Raw genomic sequence first — 26,143 nt, forward strand, 5'->3', positions numbered from 1 at the left:
GTTTTCAGATGTTGGGCAGTAGACAATGCAGTGATATGATGCTTGAGGGAAAATATGTGATGTTAGCTCCACATTCAATCTAGTTTTGTGCCTGGGAACAATTTTCAAACTGCATCACAGAAGGATGGATTCCAGAAAAGACACCAAGTAAAGAAAATAGAGATCTGAGTTTGGGGATACTAGGGTGGTTAAAAAGTGTGGCAAAGATTAATAAAATGAGGGGGACAGAGAGAAATATCATTTTAAAAGTCAATATAGGGGTGCCCTTGAATCTTGGACTGAATACTATTTTGTGCTTGCAAACAATAAAATCCAGACACTGATAACATAGTATCCACAGTGCCCAGCATGAAAAGCAAACAAAATGAAATATGAGAAAAAGCAGCAAAATAGGACCAGTATATGGAGTAAAAATCCAGTAAATAGAAAAAAAAAAAAAAAAAAAACAAGGGTGACATAGATGTTGGAATTAGCAACCCATGACTTTAAAACAATTAACCATTAAATAGAATGAGAAGTATATAACATATGAATTAAAAATGGACTGGATGTGCCTAACTGAAGTCTGAACACTTTGGAAAGTAAGACCAATAAACTCGAAGACAAGGAATAGAAACCGGCCAAACTGAAGTACAGAGAAAAAATTCAAAAACATAAATGAGCAAAACTGAAGTGGTTCTAAGATCGGCCAGAATAAACATGTGAAGAAAAAAAAGGAAAGTTTTCTAAATGTGTTTAAAAAAAAAAAAAAAATCAACCCTCATATCTAAGAAGCTCAATGAATTCCAGGAGGATAAACACATAGTAAAACCCCGCTTAAGTACATCATACACAAATTCCAGAAAACAACACATAAAAAGAAAAAAAAAGATATGTTAATTGCTTGCTTTAATCATTCCACATTGTCATTCATCTAAGGCAGATAAATTGAGCTCCATAGAACTTATTGTGTTCTTTTGAATGAGATGTTTAAAATTTCAGGCGCCTCAAAGAAGTAAGAAAACACGCTGGCACATGTTGTTAAATCACTGGTAACAACTGAGGCAAAAATAATGTAAAACAAAGAACTGGAAAAAGTAAGAAATAAAAATAAAACGATTTGAAATTGAGATGACCACAATAAAGGGATCTTTAAAAAATTAACTAGATTCCTCATGCAAATGCAATGAAGATCCTAATTACCGAGACTGACTAACTTCAACAGAAGCACAATTAAATTGTCACATGAACATTCTCTGAATGACTGTGGAGGAGGGAGTGTGGGGCAGAAACAACACAAGGATCGCCATCACTGCATGCTCAGGGCTTTGAAAAGAAAAAATATATTAATTCCCTGTGAGGCAAAATGATAGTGTCACCTGGCAGAGGCCTTTTCAAATCCTAAATATTAAAACAATCTCATGACTAAAATAGTTGAGGAGGCAAAGAAGCAGATCAGCAGACTGCTCATGGCCCAGCAATCTTTGATCCAGTATAAATTGGAAGAACAATCCACAGCAAAAGAGCCCCTGGTGTGACTTGTAATTAGGTTTACGCTACCAATGAAATAAGCTCATTAAGGGATGTTAAAAATGTAAATATAATTTTAAAACCAAATTATCTGAAAATGTAGGTTTAAAAACAGAAAATTAAGCATGGCAAAATGGTGATGGGAAGTTTAAAGGAAAATGCAATGAGCCCAGACAAGCATTTTGCTTAAACCTAGTAATCCTTTGTACCTTTGTACACCATAGACAGATTATGGTGGACGGTGAGCAGTTACTTTGAAGTATTTAGTTTTCCAGGGGGTCATAACCCTCCATCCAGCAGACCACATTTGGGATTCTCTTTCAGGGTAATAACTCTGTTGCTTTTGTGCAGCAACATGTACTGAAAAAAAGCTTGTATTGATTCTTTGGATTTTTCAAGTTAATAGGTAAAAGGTTTGTTCTAGGGAAAAGCAGACATCTTTGGTTATGAGCAAAGGCCTAGCTTGTTGAACATATAAAATAGAGAGGGGAAAGGATTCTATTATGATTCATAAAACTCAAAGACTTGTGGATAATGAACTAAGAGAAGGCATCATAAATAAACAGTTTATTGTATTTTTGATTTTGACATTTTAGAAACCAAATCTTTCAGGAAACTAGTGAAAAGACTAATGTAAAAAACTTCCATTAATTGACTAAATAATGGCCCAGTCATACCAGTTCTTATCCTGAACTGAGTGAGAGGGGACTGAAGCAAAGAAGATGGCTTTAAATAATGACCACACAGAATATTTTCCCAAGAAATAAAGGGATAATCTAAGAATTAACATTATTCAGTTATACTAGTCCTTAGAACCCAGATGAATAGATTGCTTGTCATCTAATTCAAAAGAAGCTACTTAAACTTTCATATTAATAAACTGTGGCTTTAACAGACAAAATAGTATGAAAATACCAAGTCCTAAGGATGTTCATTAGAAGTCAAGGTAAAACAATAATCACCACCATAAACCAAGCCAATGGTATATAATTTTCTTTGAGAAGCTGGAGAAGATTTTGTGTCTGGGGGAGACTTTATGGATTGAACGACCTTTGTTTCCCATCATCCCCTTGAACGTAGAGATTTAAAGGAGAACAAGAGGAAAACAAAATAGGACAAGACAGACATACTGCTTCTGAAAATTAACATTCTCTCAAAGAAATAGGATTATCAGGTGACTCTAGTAATAAGCCCTCACACCTCACTTAATACCCACCCATGCCTTTCTGACTTGAGAAAGTGTAAGATCACAAACCCACCCATACCTCTCTGACTTGAGAAAGTATAAGATCTCAAATGTCCATTTCTTTACCTTGTACTTAAAGATGACTACAATTTGCAAATGACAACATATGCATACATTAATGGATTCATAAATGCCTCAGGGGAAGAACTAAGTCTCTGGTGGGACTTAATTTAGAGAGAACAATATTAATCCCTCATAAGAGAATAACTTATTCATATTATTCCTAATTTACCTCATGAAAGATACTATTGTCTTAATTATAAGATTATTATTGCATGGAAGTACATCCAAACAAAACTTAACTGTTTGACCATTACTAATGGCAAAATTATGAAATAATAGTGTTGTACATCATTTTACACTAAACTCCGGAAGTCCATAGGGATAAAATCCTCACCCAATTCAATGATAAGTGGGACAAACATATGCTAAATATATAAAAGTTAGTCTTGTATTTTTAAATAAGTGTTTACTGCTTTTTACAAATCAAACCTGCTCATTTTATTCTGGACTCTGTAAGTCTGACATATGTGGATAATTCCCCCTCTCTCTCTTTTTAAAAAATATCACTTAGTAAAAAATAGTTTGTTTAAAGAGGAAAATAGAATTTTAAAGGCAACTATACCTTAACAAACCTATTTTTATTGGTGTCAATAATCAAGGAAAAAATTCAACTGAAGCCTCATTTGGTTTAACAGTTCAATTATTAAGTCCCTGAGGAAAATTATGTGTCCTAAGTCAATAAAAGTAGAACAGATTTTAGATAGCACCACTAGTCAGAGTACGTGTTCTGCCTAGCACACTACCCTAATTTGAGAACATCATTAAAATATCATGTATCACAATAACAGAAAGGTAGAGGCAACTCTAGTGTCCATTGACAAATGAGTGGGAAAAGAAAATCACACACACACACACACACACACACTCAAAATGGGGTATTATTCAACCTTTGAAAAGGAAGAACCTTGAAAACACTATGCTAAGTGAAAATAAACAAGACACAAAAGGACAAATATTGTACAGTTTCACTTATATGATGTACTTAAGTGGTTAAATTCATGGAGACAGAAAATAGAACGGTGATTGCCAGGGACAGTGAGGAGGCTGCAATGGGAAGTTATTATTTAATGGGTACAGAGATTCAGTTTGGGAAGATGAAAACGTTCTGGAAATAGATGGTAGTGATGACTGCAAAACAATGTGAACATACTTAAAGCCACAGAATTGTACGTTTAAAGACGGATATAAATTTTTAATGTATATTTACCACAATAAAAATAAATAAATACATACTGAAAAAATGCCATACAAAGTGATAAATAGGCCGGGCGCGGTGGCTCAAGCCTGTAATCCCAGCACTTTGGGAGGCCGAGACGGGCGGATCACGAGGTCAGGAGATTGAGACCATCCTGGCTAATATGGTGAAACCCCGTCTCTACTAAAAATACAAAAAACTAGCCGGGCGAGGTGGTGGGCGCCTGTAGTCCCAGCTACTCGGGAGGCTGAGGCAGGAGAATGGCGTAAACCCGGGAGGCGGAGCTTGCAGTGAGCTGAGATCCGGCCACTGCACTCCAGCCTGGGCGACAGGGCGAGACTCCGTCTCAAAAAAAAAAAAGTGATAAATAATAATTTTGCATATCTCTTGTCAAAATCAGAGAGAGTTGAAGAAGAAAAAGTAAGAAATAGCGCAAAGGATGAAAAAATAGGACAAAAGAACAGGAAAGGGGAAAAGAAGGAAGGAGGAGGGAAATGAGGCATTTCTGGCAACATCAGAGCCGTCATCAATACATGCCTTTTTTCACCTCCTAGGTCAGAATTAGAAAGTCATTTCTGATGATGAAGGTCTGCCTGCTGGACAAGATTTTTATTCTTTTAACTCCACACATAGGGGCGAATAAAGAAGAGAGTGTATTTCTGTGCCTAGAGTTTTTTGTTTGTTTGTTTTTATTCCTGAATTAGGCAAGGGTGAGGGGTGGGGGCAGTGGGCACACCTGCATAAGCAAAAGAAAATAAAGAAAAATTTCCCATAACATAGTTGGATGCTAGAGCCAGGCTATCTGCTTTTAGATCTTGACTCCACAATTTATAGCCATGACTTTGTCTGGCAAAGGTGACTTCCTCATCTACAAAGCATCTACAATAATATTATCTACCTCACACGATTGTCGTGAGACTAAATGTTTTAATAAAAGTAAAATACTTGCTGCTATCACTGCTCATAATAATTAAATGATTCAGAGTTAAGTGGAATTTTTTTAAAGAGAATATATATATAAAATATGGCCTCAATATTTTTTTGCCTCAGATACAAAGAGACACAACTCCCGATTTGCTTCTTTAATGACCTGATAATTTCATCTTAACCATAATTGTTCGTATGTTTCAAGTCAATAATTTCCATAAAGCTAACACAGAAGACCATCATCATCATTTATGGTCAATTCAGATGACGAAGTTTGCCTCTCAGGAAAAAATAATATTGAGAATGTCTCCACAGTCTTAAGAAGTTATGAACATAAATACTTCCAAAGTGTTATAAATCTGTTTATTAAAATCTTTATTTTTTCTAATCAAGCTAAAAAGAGAAGTTTTTAATCAAATTATTAATTTGAGAGACTATAATTGGCATGTAGTTCACTAGTCATAAATGAGAAAATAATTCAAGGGAAATATATACAACATGAAAAAAGATAATAAAAATGGGAAGAAATAATTTACACTTAGTGAAAAGATTCATGATATATAACTTATATTTAAATAAAGCAATAGACATTTGATATTTAGCTTCGGCTAACAGTCCAAAAGACAAGTTCATCTCAATACTTATTTCCTTAAGAAAATCACTGTTTTATTTCCTAACAACAAAATAATTTATGTTTGTGGTTCTTTTTTTGTAGTGTACCTTTATATACTTAATTCCTTTACAGAATTTTATATAATGTTCAAACTGAGATAAAAATATCAGTTTTGTAAAAGAATCATATAAATAAATTGATATTTAAAATAATTTTTTGAAAAGCAATTATGCAAAACTCAGATCATGGGGAATTTCAGATGCTTTGATTTATGGTTAGACTTTAAGAAGAAACCCTTTCTTATGTACCAACTTTTGCATTTAAAATATTTTCATCAGGCATAATTAATTTGCTTTCTGTAGTGGGAACAATGTGGTGAATGTAGTTGAGTTTTCAATGATAGATGACTGTAGAGTGCCTCGCAGCCACAAATTACTGTCTATACACAATATTGTCAGTGTAAAGTTTTAGGAGATCGAGCCGAATGTATACCCATCACAAGATGTGCATAGAGTTTGCTGCTTGGATCCAACCTATTTTCCAATTTTAAAGTGAAAATTTTTCAATTTTTAAAGTGGTACATCGAATTAACTATGTATAACGTATATTTTTTATAAGTAATGATTGTTAAAGTCAACCTTTAATACAACCTTTTTCATAAATTTGTTTTATTTTACCTAATTTTATTTTTTGTTTCCCCCTTCCCCGCATAACTGTGACTTGAGCATACTCCGGGCATTGTAAACTGTTTCTGTTCCAGTAGGTGTCAGGCTTTCCCAGCGTGCAGACCACAAAGGCAGGCTAACAGATGCCGTGATGCAGAATTCTATGCTTAATCCAGTTCCCGTAAACTGACTTTTTTTAGCATTTACCCTCAAATAATCAACTTAAAATTACAGTTTTATATTCAGAAAAGCAGAAGGTGTGCGAATACAAAAAGTTCCCACTTAATTATTAGGAATATATAAGCACTCATTAAATTCTAGCATATGAAATGCAATATATATTTATAGTAACGTAGAAACAGCAAAATAATGAAATAAAGAATGCGATTAATGAGTAAAAACTGATAGAGAATATACTTTATATAGTGTTTATTTCACTGGCGGTAATGTAATAGAGACGTCTATTTCACAAAGATATAAGAAAATACCCTTTAGTATAATGGTTTCTCTTTAGAATTTTACAGCATGTAAAAATTACCCATTTTGGATGTTATTAGCCCTAATAATAACTTTGCAAACAACACAGAAATTTAGCTGATCAGATAATTCACTTCTAAAACCTGTTCATAATTCACACAAAATGAGCAGAAAAAAATGTCTATTATGATAGACAGTAGAATTAATTTAATGGTTAATTTTTGTAATTTTAAAATAATTTTCAAATTTGTCATTAAACTCAGAAAAAAAAATCCTCCTGTTTTTTCTGCATATTCAAATTTTACCTTCCTCTGACCCTTCTCATTAATATGTTAACATATGTATGACCCCTCTGTATATAAAATAAAATATAATAAGAAACAAACACAAAAAATAAATAACTGTTTGGACCAGCCTTGGCTTCTGACCACTTTCTCCATTTTTTTTTTTTTCATAAAAGCCCTCCTTAATTGAGTTGGTTTTAATGGCTCTTTTTTGCCTTCCTTCATACCTCAATTTTCTCAGGCCAGAGCACGGTGCTCACTCAACTATTTATCAGTTCCATGTCACTGAAATACTGACTATTTTTCAGTCCTCACTTTGTCTTTTTCAGCAGCATTTCACACTGTTGATCACTTACCTCCTTCTTAAAATATTTTCTTCCTTTGCTCTATGACACCACACTTTTATAGTTTCCTTCCTAACTTCTCTGGTCACCCCATTTAAGGCTGTATTGCTGGCATCCACCACTATCAATTAATCAAATATTAGAGATTCTCTATTCATAATTCTAGGTCCTTCTTTCTTTCAGCATCATCCACATTCATGACTTAATACATTTCTATACACCAATGCTTTGCCAAATTTATATCTCTAGCCTTGATCTCCCCTCTGGATGCCAAACCCATCTAATCATCCATGATTTTACAGAGTTTTATTGAGCTCTTTCTATGTGCCTGGCACTGTTCTAGGCAGCAAATAGAGTAGTAATAAGACAGGCAAGGTCCCTGTTTTCATTGGATGTATTGCGGAAATACATAAAATACACTGTTGTCTATATAAATAGAATAATTTCAAATAATTCCTACAAAGAAAAAATAAGGGTGACAAAATAAGGAATGGCAAGTGAGAGGATAGTTATTGGGTCAGAGAAGGTCCTTTTGAGGAGGTGACATTAAAGCTGGAGGTGCAAGAGTCCTTCATTATAAAAGGTGCAGAAAGAGCATTCCAGCAAGAACAAAAAAAGTTTCCCTTGAGATTTATATTAACTTGACATGTTCAATAAACAGAAGGGAAGCCAGCGTGGCTGGAGGAAAGGAAGTGCAGTGAGCTTCAAGTGTGACAATGAATGAAAGATCAAAATTCAAAGATTTTAAGACACACGTTTTTGAAATCAAGAATGTGTCTTGAAATCAACGGCATTTTTCAGTCACAAGTGGTCAGACAGCAGTTGTTGCTATTGCCTTAGAAATACTTTACCAGTTTCATTTACATTTTCTTCTTAAGTTTGCAAAAGTGATATGTGTCCAAAATCTCAAAGTCTGAAAGACAAAACTAAAAATTCAAAGTAAGCAAGTATGATGTCATACTTTTCTTTCTGATTAGTACCTAAAATAATGTGTCACTTACAATAATGAAGTCTTACATCCAGTGAAATGCATTAATCTGACTTAAATGTTCAAAAGATTCCTCCCTTGTGTGGATCATGGATTATGGTAAACAAGGGTGGAAAGAAGTGGACCAGTTAGAACACTAGTGGTGAATAATGGCAACTAGAAGATGGAGAGAAGCTAAGGTATTTGGGATCTATTAGAGGTGTAACAAGACTTTTTGATAGATTAGATAAAAACCAGCGGGGAGAGAAAAATTCCAAAGATCTATCCAAGGTTTCTAGTTACGGAACTAGCCATTCACTGATTTGGTAAAAATTAAGATACATGGGTACAGGGGTTGGGAATTGTGAGAAAAGCGGGCAGTTGAATTGTATCGTTACCTAATTTCACTATTATCCTCTCAGGCAAGGTTTACTGACCCCATTCACAATGGGTAGACCATTCCCCTGTTATATACTACAATTTCTTAAGCTTCATTCAGAATCAGCATTTGTGATTCACCGTTATTCCTCCTCTCACCTCTGCCACTGGGCTGTTGGTTCCATAAGGCAGGACATGTAGGAGTTCTTGTTCATTGTTTTACTCCCAGCACAACCACAGTGCTGGGGACAGATAAGGTGTTCAACAAATATTTGTTCAACATATAAATACACTAATCCTAATTTCTTATTTCCATCCTTCCTATTTCAAAGTGCTTGGTCATTGACTAATACCCACTCTGCCAGACAGGAAACCACAGGGCTATTGTAGCCAGGAGTTCCTGCAATGCTAAAAAAAAAAAAAGAGCTACAAGATGAAACAAAAATGTGCCAGAGTAATCCTGAATAATCTAGAAAAGAACCTGTAATAAACACAAATACTCCTTTTACTAAGAATTATTATAAAATTCCAAGAATGGTAGAAAAAAAATATGTTTATTCTAAATCAACCAGGTTTTTTTCATAAACAAATGCAAATATTTACTTGGGAAGCTTTCTTCTTTATATTCACATATTGATGCTCATATTTCACATTCAGTAAGATTAAATATTGATTGTGTACCTGCTATAAACCAGAGACTTTGCTAGCTCTGAAAATAAGTCCCTGTATGCAAAGACACTAAAAATTCATTATGATTATTATGCAGTGTTGTAAGTGCAGTGAATAGGGGAATTCAAAGAGACCTGTAGGAGCAGTTAGAAAGGCCACCTAACTTCACCTGAGGCTTCCTGCAGTTATTATTAGGTGGGAAAGGAGACAATTATGGCAAAAGAGAACCATTGTTAGTCAGAGGGGCAGACAGGGAAAAAACGTGGGTTTAACAAACAGCATATATTGGACCAGAGAACTACTTATTTGAATAGGAAGGAAGTGGCGGAAGATGAGGTTGGGGAGGTAGGCAGGAGGCAGATCTAGGATGGCATCATGTGACTAACTGGGTGACAAATCTAGATTGTAATCTGGAGGCAACCAATAGTCTATGAAGCCTCACGAGCTGGGAAGTGAACTGGTCACGCTTATCCTCCCACTTGTGATAAGAGACTGTACCTGCCAAGGGAGTGTAATGTAGGAGCTGACAGCAATGAATCTAAAGCCAGCCAGCTTGGGTTTGAATCTTTGCCCCGAGACTTGTTAGCTAAATGACCTTAGGTAAGCTACTTAATCCCTCTGTAAAGAAATAATGATAGAATCTTCCTCATCTTTATGGAGTTATAGTAATGATTAAATGAGTGAATATATTCACTCACAATAGTAGAGTACTAGGAACAGATGCCATGTACGTGTTTGCTACTATTATTATTATTATTTGCCAATCAAATGAAAATTTGAAAGACTTCTTTTGACCTTATCAAGGGTTTGCATCCTAGGTCCTTAAGCGAAGGACCTAGGTTTTCTCTAATGCCATTGTCATTTGAATGGCTTAATGAGTAAGGAATATTGGTAATGGAAAGGATTACTAAAAGAAAAGCTCAAGCTCTCCAGGACCTCAAACAACAGAATCCCTACATGGAGTTGGTACTTTTCTATAGAAAGAATTTAAGAACACTTTTGTTGGAAAAGTCATAGGATAAAGTTCTGTTCAGCAAGTTATACCTTTAATATTGTTTTCTCATAGAGCATATTCAAATTTTTTGAAGTCTGATAGGTATGTTAGTGTTTACTTTTTATAGGGAATATTCCTTAGAGGCAGGAATTATTGTTATTTTTTAAATTCTGTGTGTCCCAAAACCTAGCACAGTGCTGGCACATGATGGGCAAATTATAAATAATCATCAAATAAACAAGCGTTCCCAACCTTTGAAAGCAAGGACCTTGGATAAAACAACTAGTATTTATTTAAAAACTAGTATTGATCAAACTACTAGTTACTAGTTCTAATTATGACAGAGCTGTATGCCACTTTCTATATGGTATATAACATTTAAATGCTATTTTAACTTGAATTGTCTCTTTGTTCTGTTTATTATACTTCCCTTTCTATTAAAAATTTCTGGCTGAGTGCGATGGCTCACGCCTCTAATCCCAGCACTTTGGGAGGCTGAGGCGGGTGGATCAAAAGGTCAAGAGATCAAGACCATCCTGGCCAACATGGTGAAACCCCATCTCTACTAAAAATACAAAAATTAGCCTGGCGTGGTGGTGCGCCACCTGTAGTCCCAGCTACTCAGAAGGCTGAGGCAGGAGAATCACTTGAACCTGGGAGTCAAAGGTTGCAGTGAGCCAAGCTGTGCCACTGCACTCCAACCTGGCAACAGAGCAAGACTCTATCTCAAAAAAAAAAAAAAAAAAAAAAAAAATTATTAGCTATAGCATCTCTGAAAAGCTCACAATCGTTTCCCATGAATGTCCAAGAGTTTTATTGTAACTAATTTTTAAAAATTTAATTACAGCCTCTAATAAAATATGATTAACAGAGATGATGCACTCAAGTGATTTAGAAAAAGCTCTCAATAAATGACATTTCTGATTATTATTTAATAGACAAAATCCTCTTGTCCCCCAAAATGAGAAAGATTAATACATGTCCGTTAAATGTTTTTTAATGGCAAATCTACTTGTCCCAAAATGAACATTTTGTAATCTGTACTATTTGTTTTACAGTAAGCTGGCATTTTTCCAAAGTCCACTATGTGAATACTTTTTTAGTTACAATCAGATTTACTTATATATTTTAAAAAATTCTGTAACTTTTGAAATATATTGAAAAATAGACTTGAATAATAAATAATACAGAAATAAGTAAATTAATCAGCTTGTATTCTTACCAGTGTCTCCCTTCTTCTCACCTTTATATCAGCAACAGCTTTAACCAAATGCCTTTCACATAGCAGATGTGTCAACTTCTATTTTTAACTTTTATTTTATTTTATATTAGTAAGATGTTTAACCCCATTTTGCTCCCAAGACATGTCTGGTGTCTTGACTTTGTTTTATTACATGTAAAAACTATTTGTAAGTTTAGTTTTATAACACTAAACTTCTAGTATTCTAAACATACAGATAACTTTGAGCCTTAAATGAATAAAATATCGACCCACCCAGATAATTTTTCTTTGTTTATTTTGATTTGACTATCACTTCTTTTGAAAACCCTCTTTAACAATGCTCCTTTAAATTTCTTTTATTTTATTTCAACCTTTCAAATTGCTCTAACTTAAAATTAAAATTAATCTGAAAAGTAGATTTTCTGAGTCATCACATTCATGATGGCAACACAACTCAAATAATAAAACAGTACTATCAAAATTTGAGTTCTTGAGCACCTATTCTGTGAGGATCACGCACCTAAGCACATTTCATTCATTTGTATCTGAACGAGAGCCCTGCAAAGTTTTATTTTTATTGACATTCCTTGTATTAAATCTGTAGTTTCTGTATGAAGAAACCGAGGTTCACAGAGATCAATTCAGTTGCTCAAAATCATGGAACTAGACCATACTGAAGCCAGGATTGCACCTCTGGTGTGCTTGGTTCCATCTTTAACAACTGTTACTTTTTATAATACTGCTATTCCAATTCTCAAGTCTGTTCATGCCCCAATTTTATTTATTTATTTATTTTTCTCTTTCATATTGTGGGAATGGTTGGGAACACAATCAACATATCCTTGAATTAAACTAACAGCCACCGTGGTGTTACTTTGCTATTCTAAAGTAAAACCACCTCTATAAATGAATAGAAAAGTGAATGATTATTTTAGTTAAAACAAAATTGCTGCATTTTCTTTGTTCATTTTTCCCTATTAGGTAAACTAACAATGAATAACTTTATCTAACTGAAATGGCGAAATTATAAATATGATCCAATTTCATCCTGAATTTGAAATAATTTTCTGGGAGTGAGGTAAATTTCACTCGCAATCTTCTAGACCTGCTAGACAGAGAAAGAACAAAAAGAAAAGAAGATTCCTTACTTTCCTCTAGTTGTTTCGAAACTTGATTTTTGGTAGTCAGTTCTTTGGCTGGGACTGCTGTCACCCCGGCTGAGGTATGTTTCCCGTGGGGCTCGATTTCCGACGCCTCCAGTGCCTCCAACACCTCCAACTGCATTTAGAGAAGTTGCTTGTTCATTTGACTTTCTGGCAAAGCTCTGAAGAAATTTCAGTGTGGAATTGGAAAGGACCACTGGTTCTGCTCCAGGATTGAACTCGATGTTAGCTTTGGTTGGGAGGGTAAGATTCTGCAACTTGACCACTCCTTCTGCTCTCTCTGTGGATGTGGGAGTTTGGTTTCTCACACCCTCAGCAGGTGCACTTGTCTCTGAGGGAGGCAGTGTTGATTGAAGAAGACTCTCTTCAGAAGTTCTTGCCTCTGGAGCTGTAGCTATCTCCGCTGACATGACCCAAGTGGTTGGCAGTATTTGCAAACTTTGTATTTTATTTGGAGGAACTGAAGCAGAGGTCATAGTCTTCTGAGAGTTCCCATCCTCAGGTATAGTCCAAGAATGCTTACTGTTGTTAAGGCCAATGCCCCCACTCCATAAACTAGAAAGCAGGACAAATAATCTTGCCCCCTTCATCTCAGTAGTTTGAAGCAAGGTAGCTCATGTGAAATTTGGGGACAAAATGCGTGTGGCCTTTTTGATAGCTGCTTCCACACTGAATCTGCTAAGGCCAAGCTTTGCCAATTTGAGATGTGTAGAGGAAACAGGTTTCTGTGCTTTGTAGTGTGCTCAGGAAGTTCGATTTCCTGTTTCTGTAGGGTTTTGGTGATCTGTGACCTCTAGTGGGATGGCTCTATGGAAGTGCTGAAGGGTCTCTGACAAAGCTGAGGGTAAATGGGAAAACACAGGCAATTATTATCAGGAAAACCCATGAGAAAAATATGAAGTAACTTTCTTTTTCTGAGCACACCCATGTTTCACATTTCACTGCTTTCAAAGAGAAATTTCAGGTTCACCATAGATAGTGTAAAGTTTTGTTGATATGGGCTGAACACAGGAGTGTTAACATTTTGTTCTACTGCATAAAGACACTGAGAAAAGTTTTTATGATTCTTCTTATCTGCTATGCTCTATCCAGAGACCTGCATTTTGTTCAAGTGCATATCAACATGCGTACACATAATCAAAAGGTTGTTTACAGTGTCTCTATCCTTTCATATGGTACATATGCCCTAAATTATAAAATATATATATAATATATATATCTTTCTGTTTCTATAAATACACTTCAGCTGTATCATTACTTAATCTCAATGATTATAAGTAATAACAGAAAAGGAAAGTATAAGTAATTGAGTTAGACAGGTATATCAGGAACTCACTTTAAATTTTGCTCCTGGAACTTCTACCAGAGATACCCGCTAATGGAATAAATAATCAGAATTTTACTTCCTTTATTTTCCAATCCTGAATGTCTGGTGGATGTGGGTAATCAATATTTTACTAGTAAGGGATAGATGAAGAAAAAGTGGAGTCACATAAAAATAAATTAAAATGGGATCATATAGAATGCTTTTATACTTTTACTGTAGGACAAAATTATACCAGTTGTAGGTAGCAGAGAACCAGATGTATCAAAGAGTTTTCTGTGGGTTTTTTTCTGGTAGAGATGTTTCATGAGATTTATGATTTAAATTCTCCAGCAAATCTCTGATCCTCAGACTTCAATTAACCTCTCGTCTATAAAATTTCATAACAGCCTGTTTAAATAGATATGTAAACTAAGTTATAATAGTTCATTCATTCATTCACTGATACATTTATTTATGTATTTACACGTTCAGTAGTTGCATAACCCCTCATTCTGTGCAAAGTACTCTCTTATATGCTAGGATTATAAAGGAAAGCAAAAATATTCTTTGCTGTCAATTTGCTAATTGTCTGTTATGTTATTTGAAAGCTAAATCCATGTGTAACCAATCTTCCTGTCAACTTCTGTCCCAGGCATTATGCTCTTGCTAAATATTCAGTCATTGATTATTAAACTATTATTAGATTTTATTTTTTGTTATTAGATTATTAAGTTCCTTCTTTCAAAATTAGAGAACTGGAAATCTAATTCCTGCTTGGTTATGTTTTATTGTAGATATTTTCTCTAATCCTTATTCCTGGACACAGTGCACCAGATTTGAAATAAGGCCTAATTCTTCCCTGGGCTACTAACTACTTGGGCTTAATATTTTTCTTCCCTCAATCTTTGCCATTTATTTCCATAAGTGTATTGTTGACCTCCTAGAGAGTATATAATATGGAGTTATTTAAACTAAGACAATCATCAGCAACCCCAATTGACTCTGATATGGAGTAAAAAGCATCCATTTCTCAGATATACCACAGAAAAATCCACAAGCCTTACCTTAGTAAAGGAGCAAAAAGGTCCAGCACAGACAATCCAGGAAATGAGTAGTTAATAAAAAGAGCAATGAAACTGCACAACTGTCACAATACAAACACGACTTTCAGTACAAAGAAAAAGGCTTTACAGTGTCTTTATCTGGAAAAGACAGAAAGAAATAGCTTTGGCTTATAGAAGAGAAGTAATTTTGTAAAATTTAGGAAAAATATTCCTATTTATATTCAATTTTATACCAATTTTCCTAGATTTAGTAAAAATAGATGAATGGACTGTCTTGAAGATTTATAAAACTGCCAGAATAATGACATTCACTGATTTTTTTTTTTTTTCTTCTAGAGTTTGAAAGACTGTTCAAACCTGGTTTGGCAAGTGAACTTTAGTGATAAAAGGTCACCCACTGGTTCTATAACTGATAACAAATAGTTACCCAATGATAATAAAAGCTGAACAAAGCTAAGCAATTCATTTCACCTCTTATAAGGTATTGACCAATAATGACTTTTGCTCACCCCCATCCTAGCTTACAAGTGACCCTGCAATCCAAAGGCTAAAGGTTCTGTATCTCACTATTGATCTACAAAGCCATCTTGTGCTTTAACTCCCCAGAGAATCCCAAGCTCATTTAGTGATTTTGGGTGTATGGATCAGCCCTTAATTAGACATATAAAATACTCCAGAAACTGTCAGAGGCCTCATCTCAAATTCTGCTTTCTAAGACTAATTAATATTCATCAAATAACAATTAAGAAAAATAATATTGCTGAGATGACTGACTGAGGAGTACTCAGTTTATTCATTCTTCTAGATACTCTAAACACTATTGTTGGATTAAACTATAACATCATTTTTGTATACCTGGACCCCGTCATTTTGCTCTACCTCCCATTTCCCACTAGGTTGTTTATATTAAATTATGTTTTACCATCTTGCCATTTGTTCACCATGAATATTTTATAAGATAAAAATCATGAAATTTATTATATTACGTGCTATCAGGAGATTTTTATGTCATTTTTCATTGTATCATAAACACAGGATTCACTATATACTGCAAAATGGGTTATCTGTAGGTGATGAGATAATGGGTTGGGTTCTTTTCCCCCTTATAACCCATATGCATTAATTTTCTAACCGCAAGAAAAACAAACAAACAAAAAAACAAAAAAAAGATTATTAAGTTGAAAGAAAATACAAATGTGAGTTAAAAGGGAATCTTAGATTGAGGAGTTCACTGTAGATGGTGCTGTGTATTATTGAAAGCCTTTTTTTTTTTTTTTTTTTTTTTTTTTTTTTTTGAGACAGAGTCTCCCTCTGTTGCCCAGGCTGGAGTGCAGTGGCGCGATCTCGGCTCACTGCAAGCTCCGCCTCCTGGGTTCACACCATTCTCCTTTCTCAGCCTCCCGAGTAGCTGGGACTACAGGCGCCACCATGCCCGGCTAATTTTTTTGTATATTTTTAGTAGAGATGGGGTTTCACCATGTTAGCCAGGATGGTCTCGATCTCCTGACCTCGTGATCCGCCCGCCTCGGCCTCCCAAAGTGCTGAGATTACAGGCATGAGCCACGGCGCCCGGCCTGAAAGCATTTTTAAAACTGTAAGAGTTATTATTCTCCGTAAAATGTTGGGGGTATGGGCTAACTTCTACCATTAGTAGGATTTTTCAGCAGCTGTTTTCTTTATTTTTCACGAGAAATCCCTATTTTCTTAAAACAGTTTAAAACATCCAAAATGCGATTTCATTATAACCTTCCTCCGTAAGATGTATCAGTCAAAAATAATTGAAGAAAACAAATTTTAGAGTTTTTTCAATTTAATGGTGTTTGAAAAATATTGAAAACCTTTTAAATTTACATGAAAACCTTTTAAATTTACATGTGGACAAAGGGGGTTATCAACATACAGCAAACGGGATGGAGAAGAAGAGAAACTGATTTCTGCATAATTTTGATGAGTCGATGTGCTAGGTAAGTTAAATTTGGCATATTATGTAATTCTTACAAATGTGTTAGGTAAGTATTCTATTCTCATTATACTCATGGGAAGTTAAACTTAAAGAAGTGAAATAACTTCCTAGGGTAGCACATTAGTAATTGATAGAACAGATACTTATGCCTGATTCTGATTCAATAGGCATTCAGTAAATATTTGTTGAATCAATGAATGAATGGATGAAGCTATGACCATACTGCTATGTATAATGATAACACATGGGTTGAAGAGGGCTCTATTTCACATTCTTATAGCCACACAAAAGAAAAAAAAGTGATCTAAATAAATATAATGAACTTGTTCCAGGAACACAACTTCAAAAGTCTTCTGAAATACCCTTTCAGTCACATTGCTTCCTGTAAGTTCCTCCTAAAGAAAATTCAGAAAGCCTATTGATTCTACATTATCTATTCTCAAAATAAATATGAGGTTTATTTTGAAGCCATCATAGCCATATTAGAACAATAAACCAAAGACTAGGAGCTGTAGAAAAAAAAAGATAACGAAGCAGTAGCAATGCTAGAAAAATATAAGATAAACAAATAAATTGAAAGTAAGAAAATTTAGGTTTGAGTAGGCTGGCAGGAAAGGGAAGATGGACAATTAATGAGTTACATAATTATTAATATTAAGTGAGAGAAACATATTAGTTTATCAGAAAAAAAAACCAACATATTTTGTCCTAATATTAAAATTTTAACTTTATAAGAACATAAGGAACATACTGATAAAGATGACCAAATGCCCCAATGAGAAAATGAACGTATGAATAGTTCACAGAACCATGCCATTGCTGATTTTACATTTCCCATTTAAGTAGAACAGTACCCTTGAAGTGAAAGAGTTCAAAACTCATTTCTTTTGATCATTTTAGAAATAACAATATTTTCATTTTCTTAATGGAAAGTTGTCTCTGGTTATCAAGTGATTATCAGTAGTGACTTCTGCTTCTGAAAATATGGAATAGACATATTTCCCTATTCTTTATGCTAAGTACATCTGAAAATCATGGACATTATATATAGAACAAATAGAAGAAGATTCTGAAGGGTGGAGAAAAGAAGGCAGAATGACTAGGTGACCCAAGGAACAATTAAGCATTGAGTTCCCAAGTGTTCTTTTGCCTCATTTCTGGGTTCTGGGGAATTTGGCAAACTAGGAACACCAATAGGCACAAACAATAAAAGCCCCAATAAAAGCTTTCTTTAGGCCAATGACTAGAAAATTGAAAGCCTACAAAGAAGGGAAAGATTTTTTTTTTTTTTTTTGAGACGGAGTCTAGCTCTGTCGCCCAGACTGGAGTGCAGTGGCCAGATCTCAGCTCACTGAAAGCTCCGCCTCCCGGGTTCACACCATTCTGCTGCCTCAGCCTCCTGAGTAGCTGGGACTACAGGCGCCCGCCACCACGCCCAGCTAATAGGTTTTGTATTTTTAGTAGAGACGGGGTTTCACCACGTTAGCCAGGATGGTCTGGATCTCCTGACCTCGTGATTTGCCCGCATTGGCCTCCCAAAGTGCTGGGATTACAGGTGTGAGCCACCGCGCCCGGCCTAGAAGGGAAAGTTTTTAGAAAATAACCACTCTACCCCCACCATACAGCACAGGAAAAGAAAAAAGAAATAAAAACAAAAAACAAAAGAACCCACCCTTGCCAGCAAAGCCTGAAGGGAGAATTAAACTTCCACCTCACGAGGTTGTAACAAGGTGTCCCAACCCTCATTCTCCTGTTGGGGCAGTGTCAGAGAAGGCCAACAGAGGAGCCAGAAGTTTCTTCATCAAGAGGCCTCGCCTGAGTACACTGCCATAGCTCTCCAAAAGCTGAGTGAAAGGAAAAGAATGAAAATCAATAGCTTCAAAAGGTCCTCCAAAGGCTAGAGATAAGGCAAGAGGTTGGAAAGATGTCTTTCAAGGTGTAGAAATCCAAGGGTGGGTCTGGAAAGAAATGAGAATGTACTAGAGACTTTTTAAAAATGATTTTTCAAAAGTGATTTTTCATTGTAAAGTAGAAGAAGATTTTTCACTGTGAAGTAGTGTTTTAATCACCCTCTCTTCACCCTATTGTTGAGGGAGGAATTCCCACCTTAGGGTTATAGGAATGGGTAAACACATGATGTCCAATGTTGAATTGATGTGACTGGCAGCAGTTTATACATAAACTAAAGCCCTGGGGAAGAGGACACAGCATACCACGCAGGGCCACACCAGGGCTGCACTCGGGAATAGAATGAACAATCAACAACGCTAGAAGATGGACTTGGTAATATTAAGAGTATGAGGTGTCCCCTGGCTGCCACAGGCGGATGTGACTGGCTTGTTTGAATAATTCTGTGGGCTGGCAGGGAACTCAAACCTACTACTCAGGGATAAGCAGGAACTATGCCTGGTCCCCTTGATAAGGCAGTGGATATTGAGCTGGGAACCTTATCCACAAGAGCAGAGTGGGGAAGGAAACTTTTGGGTTAAGGCCATCGATGCCCTCTGGTTGCAGATGTCAAGACAGCACATAATTCTATGTCTTTATTTTAGGCCTCATATTACACACAGTTCAGAGAGCTTTTTCTCTGTTTTGTCAAAGATAAAGAGCTCTCCAGAGCTTTGCCTGTGCTCAGATCTCAAATTTAGTTGAAAGGAAAATCCTTATCATGCCCTCAAAGTATTTTAAGAGCATGGTGAGTTAAAACTTAACACTACAACAATTTTGGTTTATATTAGACCTAGCTCAATTACAAATTGGGATAACTCCGCTCCTACACTAAAGGCCTAGCGGGATAAGAATGTCCTTCTCTCAGGTAAATATTATTTACTATAGCCTTTATTCTTTTATGCATAATGCCTCATATAATAAAAAATTTTAAGACAAATGAAAAAATAAGAAAATGTAATTCATGGTCAAGAGAGAAACCCTAAAAAAATCCAGAAAGCACCAAGGTATTGGAAGTATAAGAGAGAGAATTTCAAATAAGTATGATAGAATGGGTATTGAAGGTGGGCAACATGTCTGAATAGAAAGGGAATTTCAGCAGAGATAAAAATTATTTTTTAAAAAGTTGAATGAAAATGCCAGAAATAAGACATAACAAAAATGAAGAAGTCATCTGGTAAGCTTAATAGCACACTGGAAATATCAAAGAAAATAAGCAGTTAACTTGAAGATAGGATAGAAGAAATTATCAAAACTGAAACACAAAACAGATGAATATGTGAACGAAATAAACAGTGTCTGAGATCTGTGGAACAATTTCATATGGTTTAGCACACCTATAAATGGAGGGATAAAGAAGAAAAGAGAGAGTAAATAGTACAAAAGATAATTTTTTAAAGATTTATAGGTAAGACTTTTCCAAAATTGATGAGACACAATTGATGAGTTGTTAGAAAAAAAAAAAAACCACGCCATATCACATAAAGGGGAACATAATTATAGCTGACTTTTCATTAAGTCAAATAGATGACAGAGAGCAATAGAATTACACCTTTAAAGTGCTCAAAGGAAAAAAATAACTTGTCAACTTATAATTCTATATCTTATAAAAATATCCTTCAAAAGTAAAGGGGAAATAAACACAACTTTAATAGGTGAAACTTGAAAGAATTTGATTTCAGAAGACCCACCCTATAAGATATAGTAAAGAAATCCTTCCAGCTAAAGAGAAACTATAGGAAAATGGAGCTAGATTGGCAAGAAGGAATGGAGAGCATCAGAAAAGTTTTATATAGGTAAACAAATTTGATATTATCTTTATTATTGATTAAGAAAGGTAGATAATTGATATTATCTTTAGTATAGATTCAAAAAAGATGCATATGTGAACAAAGTGAACAGTGTCTGAGATCCGTAGAACAATTTCATATGTTTCAACATACCTATAATTGGAGGAAATAAAGAAGAAAAAAGAGAGCATTATAATTTCAAATGTAGTGTGAAATAATAATGAATTAAATTATTTTTTATTTGACTGTTGGGACAAAAATCACAGCAATAATGTATGGTGAGATTGATAGCATTTTGTAGTTAAAATTCAAGACAGAGGAACACAAACAGCCTGCAGGTGTGTAAATGAAATTACACAGATATAAGGAGATTCTGATGTTATAAGTGAAAAGTAAAATGTTATTTGAAAACATACTAGAATAAATTAAAATGCATATTTTAATTGTTAGAACAAAAATATAGCTTAAAAATCAATATAGGATTACAATGGAACATTTAGAAAGTACTCACTTCATATAAAAAGGGAAAGAAAGGAGGAAAAGAGACTCAGTCAATCAAGAACACATAATACTGAATATAAATGCACCTAGTAGTGTTTCAAAATATGTGAAGCCAAAATCACTGTAAATGTGTGGATTTATTTCTGGGTTCCCTATTCTGTTTCATCAGTCTATGGGTCTGTTTTCATGCCAGCACCATCCTATTTTGGTTACTACAACTCTGTAGTATAATTTGAAGTTAGGTAATATGATTCCTCCAACTTTGTTCTTTTTGCTTAGAACTGCTTTGGCTATTCTGTATTTTTGGTGGTTTCATTTAAATTTAAGGATTTTTTTTTTTCTATTTCTGGAAGAACGTCATTGGTATTTTGATAGGGATTGCATTAAATCTGTAGATGGCTTTTTGTAGCGTGAACATTTTAACAATATTGATCCTTTGAATCCATGAACATGAGATATCTTCCCATTTTTGTGTCGCCTTCAATTGCTTTCATCAATAATTTTTGACAAAAGCTCCAAAAACATACACATGTTTTCTTTAATTTGTGGGAGCTAAAACATTTGCTCTCATGGAGGTAGAGAGTAGAATTTTGGTTATCACAGGCTGGGAAGGATAGTGATGAGTTGGGCATAAAGAAAGGTTGGTTATTGGGTACAAAATACAATTAGATGGCAGAAATAAGATATAGGGTTCAGTAGCACAATAGGGTGACTATAGTTCACAATAGTTTATCGTATATTTCAAAATAACTAGAGAAGTGGATATGAAATGTTCATAACACAAAGAAATGATAAATGTTTCAGGTGATAGATATCCTAATTACCTTGATTTGATAATTAAACACTATATGCTTGTATCAAAATATCACATGTACCCCATAAATATGTACAACCATTATGTAGCCATAAAAATAAGAAATAGAAAAATAAAAATCATGAAGCCAAAATGGATAGAATTAAAGGGAGAAATGGATAAATCTATTATCATAGTCAGAGATATTAACATCCTTCCTTTAGTAGACAAATATTCACATAATCAGCAATGATATAGAAGATTTGAACAAAATTATTAACCGATTGGACCTAATTGATATTCATGGAACATCCAACAACTACAGAACACATACTTTTTAAATGTAAAGGGAACCATCATTGATACAGAATATGTTTTGGATCATGAACTATTTCTCAGTAAGTTTCAAAGCATAAAAATCATAAAGAGAATATTCTATAAACACAAAAGTGTTAAGTTACAAATAAATAAAAGTAAGCTGTTAAAAATCCCTAAATATTTTAAATGAAACAATATACTTCTAAATAATCCTCAGTCAAAGCAGCAATAACAGGGATGTTTTAAATATGTGTAACTGAATGATAATCAAAACATACCAAATTTTGTGCAATTTTGTCACTTGAAATGCCTATATTACAAAAGAAGAAAGGGGGCAGGCACAGTGTCTCATGCCTATAGTCCTAGCACTTTGGGAGGCTGAGGCAGGTGGATTGTCTGAGCTCAGGAGTTTGAGACCAGCGTGGGAAATGTGGCAAAACCTCGTCTCTACTAAAATACAAAAAAATAAAATAAAAAAAGTAAAAAACAAAATAGCCAGGCATGGTGGCTAATAAAAAATAAAAATAAAAATAAAAATAAAAGGAAGAAGAAAGGGATGAAATTATTGAGGTATGCTTCCATTTTAAGTAATAGATAAAAAAGATCAAAATTATCCCAAAGTTAGTAGAAGGAAGAAATAGTGGAAATAATAGCAGAAATTAATGAAACAGAAAATGGGCAAAGAACAGAGAAGAATAATTTTCGAAGTTGATTTTTTGCAAAAATTAATATGATTAACTGACCTTTAGCAAGACTAATCAAGAAAAACAAGCAAGAAGAGATTATAAGTGTTAGAAAATAAAAGTAGAGACATTATAAAGAGCTTACACAATTGCAAGAATAGTAAGGACACATTATGAAGAATTTATGCCAATATATCTGGCAACTTAAACAAAATGAAAATATTCCTTTAAAAACTAAAACTGGTATAAAGAGACATTTAGAAAACTAAAAATCTCCATTCGTAATAAAACCTTTCCCACAAGTAAAGCTCCAGGTCCAAATGACTTCACTCGTAAATTATATTAAACATTTGAAGAAAAAACAATACAAATCTTCATGGATTCTTTTCAAAAACAGAAAAGGAGATACCACATCCCAACCTCATTTATAAGGCCATAAAAACCTAATACCGAATATTACAAAAAATATTTCAATAAAAACAGAACTTCAGACCAATATATTTCATTGACATAAAAAGAGAAGTATTAAACCAAATGATATCATTATGTAAAAGCTAATATATCATGATCCCACAGGAGTAATTCAAAGAAGTTAAGGTTCATTTACATTCAGAAGTCAGGCAATGTTATTCACCATATTAGAATGAATGAAAGAAAGACAGAAAGACAGAGAGAGAAAGAGAGAGAGAGACAGAGACAGAAAAGAGAAGGAGAGAGAGGAAAAAAAGAAGGAAGGAAGGAAGGAAGGAAAGAACGTAGAAAGGAAGGAAGGAAGGAAGGAAGGGAAGGAAATGTATTATATACATCTAAATAGATAGTGTAAAAACATGTGACAAGACTAAACACTAGTTTATATTGAAATCTATCTGCATACTAGTAATAGAAGGCATCTACAAAAAATCTATAGCTAACATCTTTATTAATTATGAAACTGTGAATGCTTTTTCCCTAATATAAAAAGGAAAAACAAAATTATTTGCTCTCACAACTTCTGTTCACTATTGCATTGAAAATCATAGCTGATGCAATAAGGAATAAAAGAAGTTAGAAGTAAGATGACTGGAAAGGAAAATGTGAAGTGCTATACTATATATAAATGACTTGTCTGTGTACATAAAAATGTGATGTAATCCTCAAAGTTTCTAAAGCAGGGTGTGGTGGCACACTCATGTAGTCCCAGCTACTTGGGAGGCTGAGGCTGGAGGATCACTTGAGCCCAGGAGTTCTAGGCTGCACTGTGCTCTGGTTGCACCTGTGAATAGCCAGGGCACGCCAGCTTCGGCAACATATCAAGACCCTGTCTCTATAAAAAGGAAAGAAAAGAAAAAGAAAAATAATTCAAAATTAGTGAATTTAGGCAAGTTCACATGATAAAAGATTAACATTCATATATTAATCGTAGTTCATATGATAGCCACAAGCAATGGGAATAACAATTTATTAAAGTTCCATTTATAATGGCATCCAAAACCATCAAAATCTTGGAATAAACCAAATTTTGCAAGATTTTTGCAATGAAAACAACAAGATATTGCCAAAAATTTTTTGAAACACCTGAATAAGTGAATATGCCAAGTTCAAGGAATGGAAAACTTGATATTTAAAAGTCCATCCTCCTCAAGTTTATTTATACCTTCAATACAAAACTAATTAATCTTAGCAGATTTTTGTTGATTAAATTTATAAGCAATGCTAAAATTAATAAGGAAATACATTGGATCTAAAAACTCAAACAATTAAAAAAAATTGGATAGTTAATACTACTTGACGTCAAGACTTAATCTACAATAAGCAAAATAGTATAATATTGGTGTAAAAATAGAAAAATAGAGCACTGGAACAAAATAGTCCAAAAATTAATCTATACCGATTTTGGACAAAGGAACCAAGTCCATTCAATGGTAAAATATCTTATTAAATAATTATGCTGGAACAAATACGTGAATTTAAAAAAATGAACCTTTACCTTGAATCCACTCCAAATCCAAACATTAATTTGAGATGGTTCAGAGACTTAAATATGAACATTAAAACCATACACCTTGTAGATGCAAGTATAAGGAAATGTCTTCATGGTCTTGGTATAGAGAAAGATTTATTTAATAGATACAGAAAACATGAACCATTTAAAAATAGTTGAAACATTGCATCTCCTCAAAATTTAAAACTTTAGCTCATCAAAGGACATAGTTGAAAACAAATTGGCAAGTCACATCTTGGAGGAAAATAATAGAAATTTAGATATTTGAACAAATTACTCCATCCAAAATATAAAATGAATTCATATAAATTAATGAAAAGACAAGCAATACAATTAATAAATTGTCAAAAGCTCTGAACAGACACATCACAAAGGAAGATACACAACTGGCTAACAGACATGTGAAAAGATGTCCCAGCATCTTTAGTGATCACAGCAAAACAAAGCAATTAAAACCTTACTGAGATACCATTTCACACCCATTAAGAGACCTAAAATTTTAAAACCCTCATAGCACCAAATGTTGGATGGGAGTGGAGTGAAGCAATCAGAACTCATTCATTTCAGGTAGAATAAAACGGTACCACCACTTTGCAGAATTGCGCAGCAATTATAAAGTTGAAAATTCATGTCATTCATGATTCAAGAATTTGCCTGAGATACTTACACAAGGAAAATAAAAAATATGTCCACAAAAAGACTTGTTCAAGAATATTCGTAACAGCCCAAATATAAGAGAATATCAAGAGAAGAAGATATAAACAAAGACTGGAATATTGCACTCATACAATGAAATAGTATTCTGCAATGAAAAGGAATGAACACTGATACATGCAATAACATGTATGAATGTCAAAAATCAATATGATTCCTGAGAGAGTTGAGATGAAGAATAATACTTATGTTACAGTTATATTTATATGAAGTTCAAGAGCAAGAAATACTAATTTACAATGATAGAAATCAGAAAGAAGTTTCCTTTGGGGATGGAAAGATTGATTGGAAAGGGACATGAAAAGCATTTCTGGGATGATGAAAATATTTTACATCTTGCTTTCGGTTGTAGATTCTGAGTAGATGC

The 26,143-nt window shown here is 34.2% G+C and overlaps 1 protein-coding gene across 1 annotated transcript in view; it reads right to left on the reverse strand.

Annotated features, from left to right (window-relative positions):
* The window catches only part of MMRN1 (multimerin 1), a 60,431-nt gene extending 46,881 nt beyond the window's left edge, over positions 1-13,550 (reverse strand). The window contains exon 1 of the mRNA XM_050790408.1: positions 12,702-13,550. Within this exon, the coding sequence (XP_050646365.1) occupies positions 12,702-13,306 (605 nt within the window). The 5' untranslated portion in view covers positions 13,307-13,550. The remainder of the gene's footprint in view (positions 1-12,701) is intronic.
* Positions 13,551-26,143: the final 12,593 nt, after the last annotated feature.

The sequence above is a fragment of the Macaca thibetana genome, chromosome 5 (genome assembly GCF_024542745.1).
Source record: "Macaca thibetana thibetana isolate TM-01 chromosome 5, ASM2454274v1, whole genome shotgun sequence".
Lineage (NCBI taxonomy): Eukaryota > Metazoa > Chordata > Mammalia > Primates > Cercopithecidae > Macaca > Macaca thibetana.